The 17,325-nt window shown below is 40.2% G+C and overlaps 2 protein-coding genes across 4 annotated transcripts in view; both read left to right on the top strand.

The window, feature by feature from the left end:
- mmaa (metabolism of cobalamin associated A) overlaps positions 1-17,325 on the top strand; it is a 147,602-nt gene that overhangs the window by 120,606 nt on the left and 9,671 nt on the right. The window lies entirely within an intron of this gene.
- On the top strand, positions 650-17,063 carry smad1 (SMAD family member 1). Of its 2 annotated transcripts, XM_061057288.1 has the most exons (8): positions 697-805; positions 4,647-4,766; positions 8,778-9,362; positions 11,516-11,785; positions 11,886-12,002; positions 14,029-14,250; positions 14,470-14,726; positions 15,436-17,063. In XM_061057288.1, exons 3-8 carry the CDS (start codon positions 8,963-8,965, stop codon positions 15,577-15,579), a joined length of 1,410 nt encoding a protein of 469 aa, XP_060913271.1. In that variant the 5' UTR covers positions 697-805; positions 4,647-4,766; positions 8,778-8,962; the 3' UTR covers positions 15,580-17,063. The 2 variants fall into 2 exon arrangements, with proteins under 2 accessions (XP_060913263.1, XP_060913271.1); XM_061057280.1 differs by lacking the exon at positions 4,647-4,766 and having other exon boundaries at positions 650-805.

The following is a 17,325-nucleotide window of genomic DNA, read 5'->3' as shown; positions in this document are numbered from 1 at the left end:
CCTGACAACATAAATAGCGCTTATCATATCACAATCAAAGCAATAGGGGAACTTAGAGGCAGGCTTGACTCAGTGCTCTTCACAAGTTAACTACAGATAAGCCACAGAGTTGCCTGTGTGTCAGACTGAACTATGATTGAACCTTGTCTGAACATTTAGAGCTCTTTTATTATGAAAAAACAAGATAAAATTAATGTTTCCACGTGGGTCAAATGCAGCCAAAAGTTGCAGCATTGTCTGTTAAACTGAAAATTTAGGTAGTTATAAAGAGTTTAAGTTGTAACTTATGCCAAATGACAGTTACAATGCGAGGAGGCAAGACAAGAGGGAGAAGTGACAAGTCAGATCAGAAAAAGTCCTCAAATGTCCCACTGTACTGTTTATACACGTAGGAAAACATCTCACATTTTGCACGGAGTTTCTGCAAGTCTCTGATATGAAGAGACAGCCTTTCTGCTATGTTTGCATTAAAAACACCTTTAAACAACCTTCAACCAGGAAGCTCAGTGAGCTGACAAGAAACTCTTCTTAAATAGCGAGAAAAACGCATTGTTTCACAGTTACATAATCCATTTCCACACAGTGAATGAAGATGTTGGACGTGTGAAAAGTAGGTCTTGTTATTGTCGGGGGCTGCATCCCGCGGCGTGATACTGGCGCTCGGCGGAGGGCGATGCGGCTCCGCGACTCACTGACGCCAGGCCGAGCAGACCCAAGACGGGCAGAGAGAGCACACAGGGGAAGACACAGGGAGGAAGAGAGAGAGAGAGGGGTATAGAGAACAGCAGTTCTGAAAGAAAAAAAGGTACGGTTACACTTTTTGTTTCTCTATCAACATGCTAAATGAGAAGTTTCTGGAGCTTTACTTTAACTTGTTAAGTTGTGCATGATTATGTTTGTTCAGGAAGTAGATCCAACAGTGAATCTGAGTTGCAGCTTCAAACTTTCTTCATTTAACTCAGTGTATTTAAGATGCAAATTGAGCCACATTTTCATTGCTTTCTAGTCTAATTGTTTGTCTAGTGGTTACAAAAATAACATAATTTAAAAACAATAAAACCTACATTAATCTTGTCTAATGTAGGCTATATGTTGTGCAGGACTATTACAATAAAACAAGGATTCTTTTAAGGACAATGTGGATGTGCTGCTTTGGGAGACCAGAACTAACATGATTTTTGAGTTAAAATGTTACAAGTGTAGAAGCACTAGTTCTTTTAAAGACATGCTGCTGTATACAGTAGTAATTCTGCAGGTAACAATGAGTTAACTTTGTTATTATTGACATTAGTTTTGGGCTGTTTGGTTTGTTAAGATACAGAACGTGTCCTATTGAACTATAAAGTGTATGAAAGGTAAGAAAAATGTGAAAAAGGCTCTACAAATATAGGCTCCCTGGAGTCCAAGGAGATGTCTTCAGATGGCCAAAACATCAATATATAAAGCCGATTTAGGCCTATATGCAGGATAGAGGTTGCACATCCCAAAGAGCTGTATCTTTGGCACATTTCCTTGGGAGATGTCTTAAACTGTTATCAATAGGGTTAATGATTAGGTTTCTGATGATCAGCTAATCCACTAATCCCTTCATCTTTATTCTATTTGAAGTGATACAAGTCATGACTTTGGGCTTTTTGGTTGATTTACCTACATGTTGATGCTTGATCGACAGCCCTATTGTTTTAGCCTACTTTCTGATCATATTTTGATGTCACTAAAGTAGTATATATGTATAAAAAAAGAAAAAAAGAATGGATACAGAACGTGACCTCTCTTGTTACAAATTTGAGTGCCATCCCCACTTGCCAGTTTTTCAAGTTTCCCTTATTTAAAAAAAAAAAAATGTTTCCTTGCCAATGCAGACTCACTGAGGCTATTTAAACTGGTGCAGTGTTGTGCTTGACAGAGAACATGTGCCCCATGTGTATGGTTTCCGTTATGTGAATGTGTTTATGAATCTGTATACATTTGTGTGTCTGAGAATGAAAGGGCTAAAGAAAGAGAGCTGGAGAGAGACCTACAGCAGCTAAGGCTAGGTCTCCTGACATTATTGAAGATGACATATTAGATTACGCAAAGGACAGGAATTTGTCCTTGTCAGTGATTTACCTTCAATTGTGTTATAGTACTGCATTCTCTCTGTATGCAGCTTTGAATTGTGTTTGAAATTTAAATAAATGGGGATTTCATGGGATTGAAATGACAGTGTTAGTTTCACCTCAGTCCTCTTCAGAATATATTGCAAATTCGATGGTTCAATGCCTGCAGTGGTCTAATTTCCTTCTTACAAAACGAGAGGAACATATATATTTTGCCTCTGTTTCTCCAGAAACCACTTTCAAATCCATCTTTCTATAAATATATCTATCTCACATAAAGGCTAAGGAAAGACAATACTCAACTACAAGGTGTAAATATAGGTTAGCAGCATTCCTGTCTCCAGAGAGTCAGTCACAACAGTAGTGAACAACGTCAAAACCGTCCCGCGCGGTCAGGACAACATAGCCTGCCATGTGTCGGGGTGAGGTGTCCATCCTAACACAACACTAACCCAACACTGAGTGCCAGGCATGGTTGAGATAGCTGCTTGAAACCCCATGTGTTTGCAAGTTATGTCTGCAGTCAGTGGGTGGACTGGTGTGTCTGGGACATAAAATAAATCTGATCCCAGTTCAGCCTTTCTGAGTCACAACAATGCTAACCACAAGTTGGTGACAGGAGATTTTCTAGTGTTTTTCCATGTCATGTTGGAAGTAGTCTCTAGTATGCTTATGTGATCTTTAGTAGGTCAAAACTGTGAACTGTGTCTGTGACTAAAAGTGAACCCAGTCAGTTAAAGGGACCTCCCGGGTCAATTCCATGTCTAGTCACTGAGGGCAGTACCTCATGTCTGATTGTAGTTGTTTCAAGCATGTTCCACTATTTTATAAGACACATGGAGCTGTGGTAAAATTCTGCATTAGCTGGCTACTAGTGCTGCCTGTTGAATCTGAATACTTTATCAGTAGAGGCTGATAGGTCTGCACAAAATTGGGTTGAGTCCATATGTGAATACAGCAGGCAATAGGAACATTCAGCACAAGCAAGTCGGTGGATTGATTGTTTTGTTCACATAAAGCCAAATTGTGCTGCTCTATGCTCTTTTATGCTCCTTAATTATGTTTTGCATAATTGTGATTGCATTATAGGTAGGCTACTTCCTTTATATGTAGCATTGCTTTAAAACCGTAAGCAGTCACAGTTATGGGAGACTCCTCCTCATTGACCTGCCACTTTTCCAATAAAGGTCCCCCCCCCCCCCCCCACCGCTATAGTGCTGTGGATACATGTGCGAAAGCCAATTCCAGAAGATCTAAAGACCTGAATTTTGGAAATTGTCAAGGCTGTCATAGTACAAGAAATTCAAATGATAGGTTCCATCGCAAGTTTGTCCACTAGAGGGCACTGAGAGGTTTGCTGTGATAGCTATGGTCTAAATCAAATTAATACATTTTGTGGTGAACACAAAACGTGGGTCATTTATCGAGTAACTTGCAACACTTGCTTTTTTCAATTTGTTTATGTAATAAACAAGTTTGTTGCGCTGATGCTCGTAGCAAATACACACCTCTAAATGTGCAGTTCTAACCCCAGGCGTAGCCAGGTTCACTGACAACAGTGGAAGTGTTACAACAGTCTATCGATGATCAATCTGTACTGACTCACAAGTTCTATCATACCTAAGTGAGTAAATGATGACTGACGTTCCCACCTCCATGACTTATATACATACTATTTGATCCAGTAGCTGCTGTTTTACATTTTCCAGTTGTAGACCATTATGATACAAGTTTTGACATTTGATACCTTCCTCGCCTAATGGCCTCTTGTTGTAATAATGTAAAAGCTCATAAACCCCCTTTTCACTGATTTGACAGCTGCTACTTTTAAGTTACATTCAAACACAATTACTGCATTGCCATGATTTGTATTTGTCAAAAAGAATATATTGCATCCAGCATGTTACTTTTTACACAGTAATGACCCTTGAATGCACTTAATCCCTGAAAAGGAATTTGATGTTCAAGTGCGTTCCGTCGTTCTCTCTTTCAAAAACACTCACTCTGTCTTACATCTCTGGCTTCACCCTCACTCTTCCTCTCTTTCTCTTTTTGCATCATCCCCTCCTCTCTGCCTCTGTCTTTCTCTTTATCTATCACTCTCTTCCTGCACTCCTCTGTTTATAGCCAGTGACTCCATTGAGCGGGGGCTAATGGAGGCCCCATCCAAGACCCTGCTGATAAATAATGTAGCTTCTTTATAATGCTCCGTCCCCAGGGAGGGTCCAGAGAGCATCATTACTGCCTCCTCATCCTACACAGCCAAGGCCTAAATTGATTAACAGACACTGGAGTGGTGCAAAATGATCCATGGGGCTAGTGTAGTGGCTAACAGCTCGCACCAGGTGGGTCAAAGCCTCCGCCTGTCAGTGTCGCATGATCCCACTCGGTACTCCCATTAGCCCAGGTTTGTGTCCGGTGAGCTAACTGATGGCCATAACAAGCTACCACTAACACAATAGTGAGAGAGCATCGCCTGGACTAGGCTGTAGGGAATGTCAGAGTGTTTTTATGGAGCTGTTGTGTAAATGATGGTGTGTGTTTCAGCTTTTATAGGGAGGAGAGCAGCGGCCAAAGCAATTGCAGGCATCAGTATGGCTCTTCATTGACTGTGTGAGACAAGAGTGATGGGGCTCAAAGGTTGATGGCTACATAAAGATATTTGATGTAAGGAATACATCTTCATTAAACCCACTGACATGTATAAAATGGGAAGAGAAGTTTTACTAAAATGTGAGCCAGCCTGCAAAAAATGAACACATACATGTACATACATAGAACACCATCAGTCACATATTACCCAAACATTGCTGCTTTCTCTTGTACGTTTAATTGTAAAGCAGTGCTTGGCTAACACGGAATTTTTGAGACTGATGAAGAAACTGATTTATTGTGATAGTGATGTAATTTAAAAATGTATGTTTTTTTTGTTTTTGTTTGTTTTTACAAATTCTCATACACAAAACTGTTGGCTCCATTGTGAGGTCCTGCAGAAGGTCCTGCTTAGGTAATAAATTGTATATAAGACAAATAAGTCAACTGCAAAATATATTGTTTTTATTTTTTCCCCTTCAAGAGAATTAATTCATTAAGCTTACTCAGACATTGTTTTGACATTAAAGCTTCAAATGAATGTGATCACTGAGCCTATTAATAGTAAAAATTGTTCAGAAAGCTGGTGTTAAAAAGCCTGTTTATGTCATGCAAACATCCTAGTCTATACATAGGTTAAGGAAGCAAGCAGCAAAATGGCGCCTTCATATTTTGACTGGCTCAGAGACTACTCTAAACTTGTATTGTCCAAAGACCCAATACACAGCTCTATAAAACCCTTTGAATGAGCATAAGGTTAGGCCAGCAGTCATATTTCTAACTGTCAGGGTTGCAAATATCCAAGAGATATGCTCTCCAGCCGCAGCACAATGACATTAGAGGATTATGAAGCCTGCTTCAGATGTTACAGAACCAAACTTTCTGGAATCTTCCATCTAAATGGAAAATTAAATGTTGTCTTTCTGCAGCTAGTCCTGAACTTGTGTTGATAGTGCTGACTGCAACTAAGAGACCATCAAAGCAGCTTTTAAGCTGGAAGTGGATCAAAGTGACTCTGAATGTCTGGCTGGTGACCATGGCACAAAGATGATTTTGCACTTTTGGCTTTTTGAACTTTATATTGTGGTGTTCTGCTACACTCAGCTTGAAGTGCACTTTTTTTTTAGTGCAAAACGTGCTGTGTCCGTTCCGCATCAGCACTGACTTGATAGATAACATATATGAGGAAGGTACACTTTTCATCATAACTTTGTTTTAATTTATGTTTGTGGAATATTCAATTCGGTTTTAGAAACAAGAACAAGGTGTACCTTTGAACTTTCAGGTTAGGGTTGGGTTGTTGACCCTCCATATAATTAGGGCCCGAGCGATATACAATTATTGGGGCCAATACTGGTATCGATACTTGGGAGAGAAAAAATCAGATACTGATATGTCAGGCGATATCTTTCTTAGATTTCTCTTTGATCGTTAGAGATAGATAGATGTAGATATACACATTTATTGTGTTTTATCCCTCAAATGCAGTTGTCATACAGATATGTTATGAAGACACATCACTCAACTAGAAAGTAACTGTGCATGTATGTGCATCACCGCTCGACACTCTGGAGAGTGATAATGCTTGTTGTAATCAATATAGCAGAATCTGCTGGTGGAAGAGAACTGCTAGTGTAATACAGTGAAACTCAAATGAAATATTATTTGACTGGTGAATGAATCTAGTAATATCTGTGCGTATACAATTATCTTATATCAGCAGATATTATCATCTGGCCGAGTTATCAGTCAGGCTCTTACTATAAAGCTTTCTTAAGTACCACAAAGCTAAAAAAAAAGACTCAGTAATAGTTGATCAGTTTGCAACTATTTACATGATCAATTAAGCTGTCAGGTCTTTTTGCAATGCAATCTAAAAATATGTTATTGTTTGAATTTCTCATTATGACATCATAGCTGATTTTCCTTTCTATAATTGCAGTTATCCTAATACTTTAGTATCAGGCAAACTGGACATGTCGCACTATTTGAATTTTTTTGGGCTCTTAGAATTTTGGAATTGCATTTCTAGTTATTTTTTGACATTGTATAGATTACAATATAGTTATGTTAGTTTTCTTACGTATTAAACATTCCTGACTGAATCCCAAATCTAGCTCTTTTTATGATAAAAAAAGAATGTCTTCTTCTTGTACGGCTTCTTCTGTCTAGACATGCTGCGTCAGCCTCTCTTCTCCGAACAGATACCCTATAAAAAATAGAGTTTTCTTGGTTAGCTATATAAAAAGAAGGCCTATAGAAGTTATGGGTGGCCCCTTTCAGTAAACTGTCCTTTTCTCTCCCATACTGCACCTGGGGAAAAACCTGCAGGTCTTAAAGGGAGGAAGTGATGCTTCTTCTGCACTGCCGATGACAGATACTAAGATGTAACCACACAGCCGGTTTCCTGTTTCTTTTATTGTGGATAGCTGTTCTCTTAGGATGCTAGCAGGGTATGAAATCATTGTGGGGCCTTGAGGTACAAAAAGGTATCAGTGTTGAGATATGTCTCCTCTTCATGTCTCTGTCTCTCTCGCACACGCACACACACGCACACACACACACACACACATTTACACAGACAACCCCTATGTTCACTCCCTTGTAAGTATACGTGTAATCTACAGCTTCCCTCTAGGTTTTGTGTCAATAGTAAGTGCCCTAGCCCCCCACAACACACACTACACGCTACACGTTACCAGCACCTGTTCTCGTCAGACTCTCCTGCCTGTTTGTCAGTATGATGCAGGCTATGTATGCAGTAGCTGACAAAGATAGAAACCACTATTCATCCCATAAACTGGAGGGCCTAGAATAACTGCAGAACGGTGGTAATGATGTATTTGTTGCTGCTCGTAGGGAATTCAATACACTGCAGGCTTAACAGTCAGAGAGTGATGCGTCTTTGCCCATGAGTCAGTGCGGCTGAAAGGTGGCGGAGTTCTGACATGATGTTTATTTGATTCTGGTATTGCATCTGAACTTTTATGCAAAGACAAACTTAAACCTACAACTACATTGTATCTCCCTAAGTATTGTCATAAACAAGGTGGAACCAGAAGAGCTTGGTGTGCTCTTTTTTCTCGTTTATATGCTAGAATGCGTGTGGCTCCTGAATGAAGCTTTGTAGAACGTTTGCCTCAGCAGGCATTGAAAGTTTCCCTCCAATTAATTCAGAAATACCTTTTTAAATGTCTTATTGATGCAGAGTGATCAGAGTGGTTTTACACGTTTCGGACTTTTTTTGATCACACGTTATTCTTTTAAAAACTCCTGACTAAATGGGTTCACACTTCTGTAGAAAACATTGGTTAATTTACTGAAAAGGCTATTGTCATTATTTCAGTTATTAATAGGGAAATACTAGCAATCATTTGCTCTGGTTTGTTAAATTTGAAGATTTGTTACATCTGTTTGTTTTATAGTATGTTTTTGCCATTGTGTAACTTTTGATGAGAAACTAATGCATCAAGTGCAACAAGGTATTTGAAGGTGCTAGTGTCTTCAGGAAAAGAACGTTTTCTTAACATAATAAAGGCAAAATGTTCATTGATGAAATGAGAAAAGAATCAGAAGAGAATAAATTGTGAATAAATTGTGATTGTAAATTGATATGAATATGCATTTCTGCAAGGTCAGGAGTTTAACATTCAGTCAACATTCCTATAGTCTGTGTTGGCAGTTTACTGTATGTGAAGCCTTCTGCTGTAACCGACGTTGGTGAGTGGCTGTAACGTGACAAGCCATACGGACAGGAAGCTATCTGGAGAATTTCTGATCAGGTCGGGGCGGATGCTCATAGGAGGGCATGTGTTGTGACTCCTCTGCCAGTTTCCCATAAGTCATGACTGACACGGTCATAAGAGCTATAATGGTGAGATCATCGCTTCAACGTGCATCGTTAAGGTGATCAGCTGATGAAGCATCAGTTCTGTTCATGATGTATAAAGGATAGGGGGAAACAGATCTCCATACTGGCTACTACTCTGTTATAGAAAGGACACAAGCAGGAGTGATAAGTGTCAGAAATCAGTGATGGTACAACTTTTGCCTTCTAAGACTAACCTATCTCTCCTTTCCTTTTAGTTATTGCCTGTCAAGAGGATCGGATATACAATCCTGTTTGCTGAGAATTATCTGAACTCCAAAAGGACAAACACTCACTCTCAGTGTTTCCCCCCCCTTCGTTTTCTAAGACTGGACTTTCCTTCTCCCCTGCTTTCACTTTGCTTTGGACAGAAGGGAGAAGGGAGGAGGACGCATCGTCCAACATGAACGTCACCTCGCTCTTCTCCTTCACCAGTCCGGCTGTCAAACGACTGCTGGGTTGGAAGCAGGGAGATGAGGAAGAGAAATGGGCAGAAAAGGCGGTGGATGCTTTGGTAAAAAAACTGAAAAAGAAGAAGGGAGCCATGGAGGAGCTGGAGAGGGCTCTCAGCTGCCCGGGTCAGCCCAGTAACTGTGTGACAATCCCACGCTCCCTCGACGGACGGCTGCAGGTGTCCCATCGGAAAGGTCTGCCGCACGTCATTTACTGCAGAGTGTGGCGCTGGCCCGACCTGCAGTCCCACCATGAGCTGAAGGCCCTGGAGTGCTGCGAGTACCCCTTTGGCTCCAAGCAGAAGGATGTCTGTATCAACCCTTACCACTACAAACGAGTGGACAGTCCAGGTGAGTGAAACTCTCAACTGCTATTAGGGCCAACAATGACTTTATTAATGATGCAAATGATCCACAATGTCAGAATTAATATTTCACTGTCCAGAATAAGTTATACTGAACTCATTGTACTACAATTTTTACTTCACGAGAAATAAAACAGCTTTCAGATGAGTATTTGTGTTGAGTTATCAGGCTTAGTATTAGAGACGAAGTCAAATATCCCTTTATTACAACACAGTTTCTGAATCACCCCAAAAAAGTTACTAAACAGAGAGAACTTCTAAATCTGTCTTGAAATTATATTTCAGGAAGATCTTGGTGGCTTTTTGGTTAATACACATACCACAGTATTAAACTGATGTCAATTTAATTTTAAGGGATCTTTCATTGTAAAAAAATATTATGGTGAAAAGATCACTACACACCTTTACAGTTACATCATGAATTTGAGAATCAAGTGATATTACTTCGTCCTTAAAGTTATAAAGTGCTTCACAAAAGGCTGTAATTGAAATAATCAAATTACAAGCACATACACATTTTTTTTATTAAGTTTTATAGCGTAAGAAATTAATACAACTCCTGTAGTAAGTTCTACAAGATATAACAAGATAATTCAATGAAAATCAAATAAAAACTTGTGTGTGATCAGAAAAAGAAGTGCCTCAAGGCCCTCGCGGCAAAGGCATTGCAGGAGGAAGACAAATCAAACAGTATTTGGCCTCTTACTAAACAGAAAATGAGGGTCAGCTGACAAGAGAGAAACAGCTGTGTGCAGAGTGTGAAGTGTGTAAAGGGCCAAGTTTGTTTGTGTGTGTGTGTGTGTGTGTGTGTGTGTGTGTGTGTGTGTGTGTGTGTGTGTGTGTGTGTGTGTGTGTGTGTGTGTGTGTGTGTGTGGGGAACAGGAAATTCCATCTGGGGTAGAATGAGGGCTTTGTTTTGGGCATGCTCTGTGCTGCTACCCTTTTTTTTTTCTAGGCACAAATGTAAACCCACTTCTACACTCACAGGCGTGTCACAAAGAAAAGGCTACACACACACACACACGAGACTGCACACTGTTTCTCTGAGGATGCCTGGGACAGGAAGGCAGTCACCCACACACAATGGGAGGAAAGAGTTGTTGCCTGCCTCGCACACTTTTTGTTTTAGCAGCGGGTGGAAGACAGAGGGCTAAGGTGATTAAAACCCCACAGCACCTGTCTGTCCACACTGCCCCCCTGCTCTTCCACTCTACAACCACACGCCTACACACACATCCTGTCAATCTCCCTCACTATTCATCCAGCACCTGCTCCACACTGAACCTTTGAAATAAGCTACTGCATTGATATATAGGCCCAATGCAGCACATAGTGTCTACCTGCAGCAACGCTAAGAGCAGCGCAGGCCCCGTCTACAATTTCAGCACCAGCTTTATTTATCTGCGCAGGTATATATAGACACAAGTTGAGTGTATCTGTGTGGTTTGTGTGCACTGCACCTGAATAGCCCTCTCATCAGCAAGGATATTTACCCCAAGTGTTGAATTCCTCAAGAATGGCTCAGCTCGAAATGCCTTTTCAGAGCAGAAACCCGAGAGTAATGGTCCAAATACTGCTGGCTAAGACCGACGGCCTGGAAGCGAACTTTAGAAAAATGCAGAGACATGCATCTGTGTTGAGATGGATGAGAGAAACTGAACTGAAAAAGTAGACACTTGGCTAATAACTAGTCTCACCCTTATACATAGGAAAGTGGACTGTGTGAGAATAAAACATTTATTACAATAATTCTTGTAGGCATCTTATCAAACACTGACGAGTCATTGATTACACGTTTTCATTCACAACCTCCTACTGTTACAGATGTGAAAGGAGTTGCTATAGTTTAAGCAGTATGGAAAATCTCTGAGAGTTAAAACATTTAGATAAGTCTAATTACTTATGATGTTTTAACACCCGATCGTTCACAAAACTGAAAGATTAAAAAAAAGTTTGAATATTTAGTTAAAGTCATAGCTTTAGCTTTAAGTGGATGAACAGTTAACTTTAGTCAATCAGTCTTTTGGTCTGACTTGTATGTGGAGTCATATTTTGGTTGATTTAGAGGAACGGCAGTGCTGAAGCATTAAAGCTCTTCCTGTTTCAACCATTTTCTTACTTTTTTTCCCCCCTCTGCAGTGTTGCCACCTGTTCTGGTACCAAGGAACAGTGAATTCAACGCCAAGCATACGATGCTGCCTCGCTTCCGCAACCCTCTACAACAGAATGAGCCGCACATGCCCCAGAATGCCACCTTCCCAGAATCCTTTGCTCAGGCCAATACCATGCCCCCCAATTTCCCACATTCGCCGGGAAACAGCTATCCAAACTCACCGGGAAGTGGCAGCAGCGCCACCTTTCCTCATTCACCATCCAGCTCGGACCCTGGCAGTCCATTCCAGATGCCAGGTGAGATGCTCCGCTTATTTATCTATAAATCTATTTATCTTCTCTATAATGAACAGTACAAGCTCACTCATTTGCCCTTTGTTCTGCTTTCATGTTACAGAGACTCCCCCTCCTGCCTACATGCCTCCAGAGGAGCCCATTACTCAGGATTGCCCCCAGCCTATGGACACCAACTTATTAGCTCCAACATTGCCTATAGAGAGCAGCAACCGGCCAGGTAACCATGACAGTTAACCGTTCTTACACACAGGCACACACCCACCTGTACTTCACAGTTCACAGTGGTATCATCAAAAAATCTAGTCTGCACCTGCTCAACTTGATCTCCAGGGGAAATGTTTTTTTTTTTCTTATGTGGTTAAACTCCAAATACTAAAAAAGGAAGAAACCCGCTTATAAGCCGTATCCTGTCAGATAAAACCTGAACAGTGTGTGGAAAAGACCTGCTAGTTTAGGCTCTGTCTGTGGGTTCCAGCACATAGGAAGCTCAAATTAAGCCAGGCCCAAAAGCAGTTTATTAGGTCTATAAAAGCTGGAGCTTATGCCATCTCTGCTAGAGGTAATGGCTTAGGACTCGTTAACGTTAGGATTCACTAATTACTTCCAACTTTAGATCTTAAATGTGGTGCAATAATTGCTGCTATCTCTACTTTGTGGTTCTGACTGTGTTGTGCTAGAGAGACGTATCCAAAACCTCAATTCATGAATGGAACAGACTGCACAAGGGAAAAATATCAGACCCAGTAGCCATCTGCTATAAAGGAAAATATTTTTTTAGAAAAAATAATTGCAATGCAAATAGCACAAATTAATCAAGGTTTAAAAACAACTGGTCAGAAAACTGTCCTGGAAGAGAAAACAAAAACAAATCGACAAATGTTACACACAGACTTCCTCAAACAGCTGTTACCTAATGTGCATATAATATTGTGTTTGTTAGTAAATAACCCTCTGAGATTAAGAAAGTATTTCTGATTCTGATTCTGATTATTACATTATAATAACAATAAGTACATTAGAGATTATCAGGAACACTTTGTGTGTTGGCAAAGTGACTCTGAGGAGTGGCTCACAACATGTTTTTCCAAATGGATGTCAATTAGTGAAGCCTCATGACAAAAGGTTTTTTTTATGAGTTATAAGCAGGGCAGTCTGATGTTTAGAGCTATTAAGAGGTAAAATATGAAATCATATTTAAAAAAAATAATAAAATATTCAACTTTTTTTCTCTACCAAGTCGCAACCCACTGGCTAAGTTCATGCCCTGTTCAAAACTGATTGTCTTGCTTATTCCTTTTTTTGCTCTGTCACACGTATAACTGTCACCGTGTTCTCAGAACAAAGCAATTATTTAACATGGTGTTCCCACAACCAATGCAACAAAAGCCTATTTTTTTTTTTACTAATGTATTTACTAATTGGACACATCTTTCCATAAATCCTCTTATCTGCAATGGTTTCAAATTAAATGTTTGCACTGACACATCAGGTGTTTGCAGTTACATTATTCTGACCTCACATTGGGAGAACAGATGCACTCGTGATGCAAAAACTTTAGTTTTCCACACTTGACCTACAAAATGTTTTTTAGGATCCTGCTCTCAAGACCAAAAAAAAAAAAAACCTGCCCACACATGGTGACAGCGGTGGCGGGAAGAGCTGTTGAAATGTTTTCTGGAAGTGGGAGTATAGGATTTTTTTTTTTTTCTTTTCCACAAGCTGCATCCTGTACAGAGGAGCGGGTTTCTATTGTAGGCCAGCTCTGAGAGGGGGACAGACAAAACACACCTGCTAGCCAGTGCCACGCTACAGAGGAAGTTTGGGAAAAGTATGTGCTTAGATAAACATGATTTATTCCTCTCGCAGAGAGGGTGAGGCCAGCTGGCACTAGTTTGCTTTCAGATCAGGGCACAGAGAGCACGGCCAGGCAGCTCCTATTGACTGCTAGCCTGCTCAATAAAAGCTGGCAAACAGACCACAGACATCAGGCATTCTTTAGGATGCTTCTGCATTGATTTTAGTCGCTATAAATGTACACAACTGTAGCCAGCGGGTCAGATATTTTAACTCAGATCACTCTAACAGTGATCTGAGTGGATACAGGAACAAATTGAAAGAAATTACGGCTCAGATGAGTAAGCTGTAGTGAGCGTCATTGGCTACTTGTAGCTCTGCACCGGAGTCTGTGAATGGACATTGTAATCAGCTCACTCCTTTGACCTGTTAATGTGCTTCCTGAGCAGATGTGCAGCCCGTGGCCTATGAGGAACCCAAGCACTGGTGCTCTATTGTTTACTATGAGCTCAACAATCGTGTCGGAGAGGCGTTCCAGGCGTCTTCCACCAGCGTGCTCGTCGATGGCTTCACAGATCCCTCCAATAACCGCAACCGATTCTGCCTCGGCCTGCTCTCCAACGTCAACCGCAACTCCACCATCGAGAACACCCGGCGGCACATCGGCAAAGGTGCAGTATGGAAAGTCTGATAATGACTCCAGTGACTGTCAGCAGACGAGACTAAATCAATTCATGTTGTCAATAGTTGTTCAAACAGAACAATAACAACACAAAGAGTAAACATGCATTGATTTAATTTGACCACATTGATGTTTTGGGACCTTTTTAGTGTGAGGACTCAGCCTCTGAAGGTTGACCAAAGCTTCCTTCTCTCCTGCTTCCCTTCAGGTGTCCATCTGTATTACGTTGGTGGGGAGGTGTATGCAGAGTGTCTGAGTGACAGCAGTATTTTTGTCCAGAGTCGTAACTGTAACTACCATCATGGCTTCCATCCCACAACTGTGTGTAAGATTCCGAGCGGCTGCAGCCTGAAGATTTTCAACAACCAGGAGTTTGCTGAGCTTCTGGCCCAGTCGGTCAACCACGGCTTTGAGGCTGTTTACGAGCTCACCAAGATGTGTACCATCCGCATGAGCTTTGTTAAGGTAGGTTGATTCGATTTAAAATAAATAAATGAACAAATATATATATTTATTTGGACTGTAGAATATTTACTACAGTTCAGAGTATTTTTTTGATAACTAGAATCAGTGTGTCAATTTTTTAGGGCTCATAATTATTAGCACTTTTTTTTTTTAAATGAGTATGGAAAATTCATTATTCTTTTAATGCTGTTTTTATTTTGAACACGAGAAAAGTTAATTAAAAAATGTTGAGCACAAAAATCTGAAATCATCACATCCTGTAAAAGGCACTAAGAGGTGTACAGTTGAATACAAGTTTGCCTAGTTTCTCTTGCTCAGTAGCTTCTATCATTTTTGTGTTTTAGTTGTTAATCTAACCTTTTCTCTGAAAAAGTGATCACTGTCTTTAGAAAGCAGCAAGTTTTGTAAAGTTTTTAACAAAAAAAAGCTTAACAAATTAGATTTTTTTTTAAAAGTTGTGTTTCATTCTTGATTAAAACCTGTAAGAACAAAAATGAACCCATTAGATATGCTTGTTTTGTTCTGAATTGGATATTAGTACAAACAATGAAGTAAAATATCTATATTGACTCAATCAGAAACCATGACTGGACTGCCCGAATATTATTTACAAAATTTAAAATTACAAACATGCACTACAAAAAAGTGTTATAATCTTGCTGCATATTTCATTATGATGTGTGTGTGTGTGTGTGTGTGTGTGTTGCAGGGCTGGGGAGCAGAGTACCACCGCCAGGATGTGACCAGCACACCCTGCTGGATCGAGATCCACCTGCATGGTCCCCTACAGTGGTTGGATAAGGTGCTAACCCAGATGGGCTCCCCCCACAACCCTATATCCTCCGTCTCCTAGGCTTCACTGTCCTCAGCCCTATGGCTGTCCACACCCCGGCATTTTGGTCAAAGTAGCAAGAAAACGGTCCCAGATCAGCCTGTGGTTCAGTCAATCTGCTCTTCTTTCCCTGATAACTGAACATGGTTTTGACTGGAACACAAGCTGATCTGGGACCAGTAGGGCTGGGCGGGTTGTTAAATGAGTTGGTTAGTTCTCTACTTGAAGGATGTCTGAATTGGGCACATTTACAGTCTGGGAGAGGAGTAAGCAGAGAGAGCGGGATGCAACTGGAAGATACTTGATCTTTGTGACCAACTGTAATAATTAGACCATCACACTCATCATGATGCAAGTATCCTCCCTGATCTTGCTCCCACAACATCTCCATATTCATCGTTCTATTACTCTGACTCATAACTAGTTTGCATCGGAATATTCCCTCTGAAATACAGATATTGTACGCAGTTCCAAAAGATATGGGACATTCCAGGTCACCTAAATTATGCCGCTGTCACTTCACTGAGGCTGGCATGAAATGTACTTGTGAAGTATGAAAAGTTAGCAGGGAGGCGGAGTTTGACCAGTATAACAAAATGTTTTAATCATCTCCAGATACTTAAACAGTTATATCATATCCTCAGACAGTTTGTAGGCTTATAAAGTAAAACAATATAAAGTGTTAAATAACAACAGAATCCCACATCACAGATTGTAAGATATTAGGAACAGAGACAATTAGGGTGAGTTTGAGGGTTTAGAGTTGGGGTTAGTGTGGGGGCATGGCACAAAAAGGGCATTTCAGACTATTCAGAATAAAAGGTTCATGTTTTAATGTTGCTCATCTTGTGTTACGCTCGTGTTACAAATGAATTTTAAAAATAATAGTGTTTAGATATATTCACTAGATTATGTGCTGTGCAGTCTGGTTTTGCAAAGCATAGTTTGGTTAGTGTAGTGTTTCACATTTAAAGACTGGTAGCTGAACACACAAAGAAGCAGAGGCAGATTTTAAGTGCAGTTTAGTTGTTCCCTTGTTGTATTCTCTGCAGCAAACTAAATATGTCTCAAATACGGAGTCACATTGAGGACATAATACTTCTGTTTCTGTGCATCATCATTCTCTTATTACACCACCTGAGCAAATCGTGTAAAATGACTGTTATGGGAAAAAGTCGAGCATTCAAATTATAATTGTTGACTGAGCAAAGGGTATCAGTTACTGATGGCCCGGTATGATTTTTTTTTTAAATACAAAATTTGCCATTCAATTCTTTTATGCTTTGAGCAATCCTCTTTGCTATTGAACTGTATTACTTTCTACATTCTTTTTGTATTTTTGAACATGTTTTCTGTTATGTTTGTCTGCACTTTCACACATTGCCTTTGTTTAGTTTTTTTTTTTTTTCTCCTCATGTTTGTGCTCAGAAAAACTCCCAGAAAGCAGTTTTATTCCATGAATATAAAGCCTCTACTGGAAGATTCAATAAATTTGTTTCATTACATGCACGGCTCTGTCTCTTTGAACTCTGAATGTGTCTTTTGGTGCTGTCTGTTTAGTAACAGGCCACCCATGCTAAAAAACATGCCTGCTGGTATTGTCAGGGACATTTTAAAATGTAAGCCACTGAGAGTATGGTGTGAGTGTTTATGGAAATAGACCGTCATTAAGATGGAAACATCATATTCAAGTTCATCTGAAATCACTGACTTTAATATGTTTCTGTGTGTTTATATGTGCAGGAGTTTAATATGACTTAATGATGT

Source organism: Labrus mixtus, chromosome 2, assembly GCF_963584025.1.
Source record: "Labrus mixtus chromosome 2, fLabMix1.1, whole genome shotgun sequence".
Classification (NCBI taxonomy): Eukaryota; Metazoa; Chordata; class Actinopteri; order Labriformes; family Labridae; genus Labrus; species Labrus mixtus.
This window is presented reverse-complemented; position numbering and strand designations above follow the sequence as displayed.

What these genes read in the sequence shown, in the direction of transcription:
- smad1 (XM_061057280.1), top strand. Translation starts at nt 8,963, where the DNA reads ATGAACGTCACCTCGCTCTTCTCCTTCACCAGTCCGGCTGTCAAACGA. An exon ending in CAGTCCATTCCAGATGCCAG is followed by an intron (nt 11,786 to 11,885) that starts GTGAGATGCTCC and finishes TTCATGTTACAG; the next exon opens with AGACTCCCCCTCCTGCCTAC. An exon ending in CCGGCGGCACATCGGCAAAG is followed by an intron (nt 14,251 to 14,469) that starts GTGCAGTATGGA and finishes GCTTCCCTTCAG; the next exon opens with GTGTCCATCTGTATTACGTT.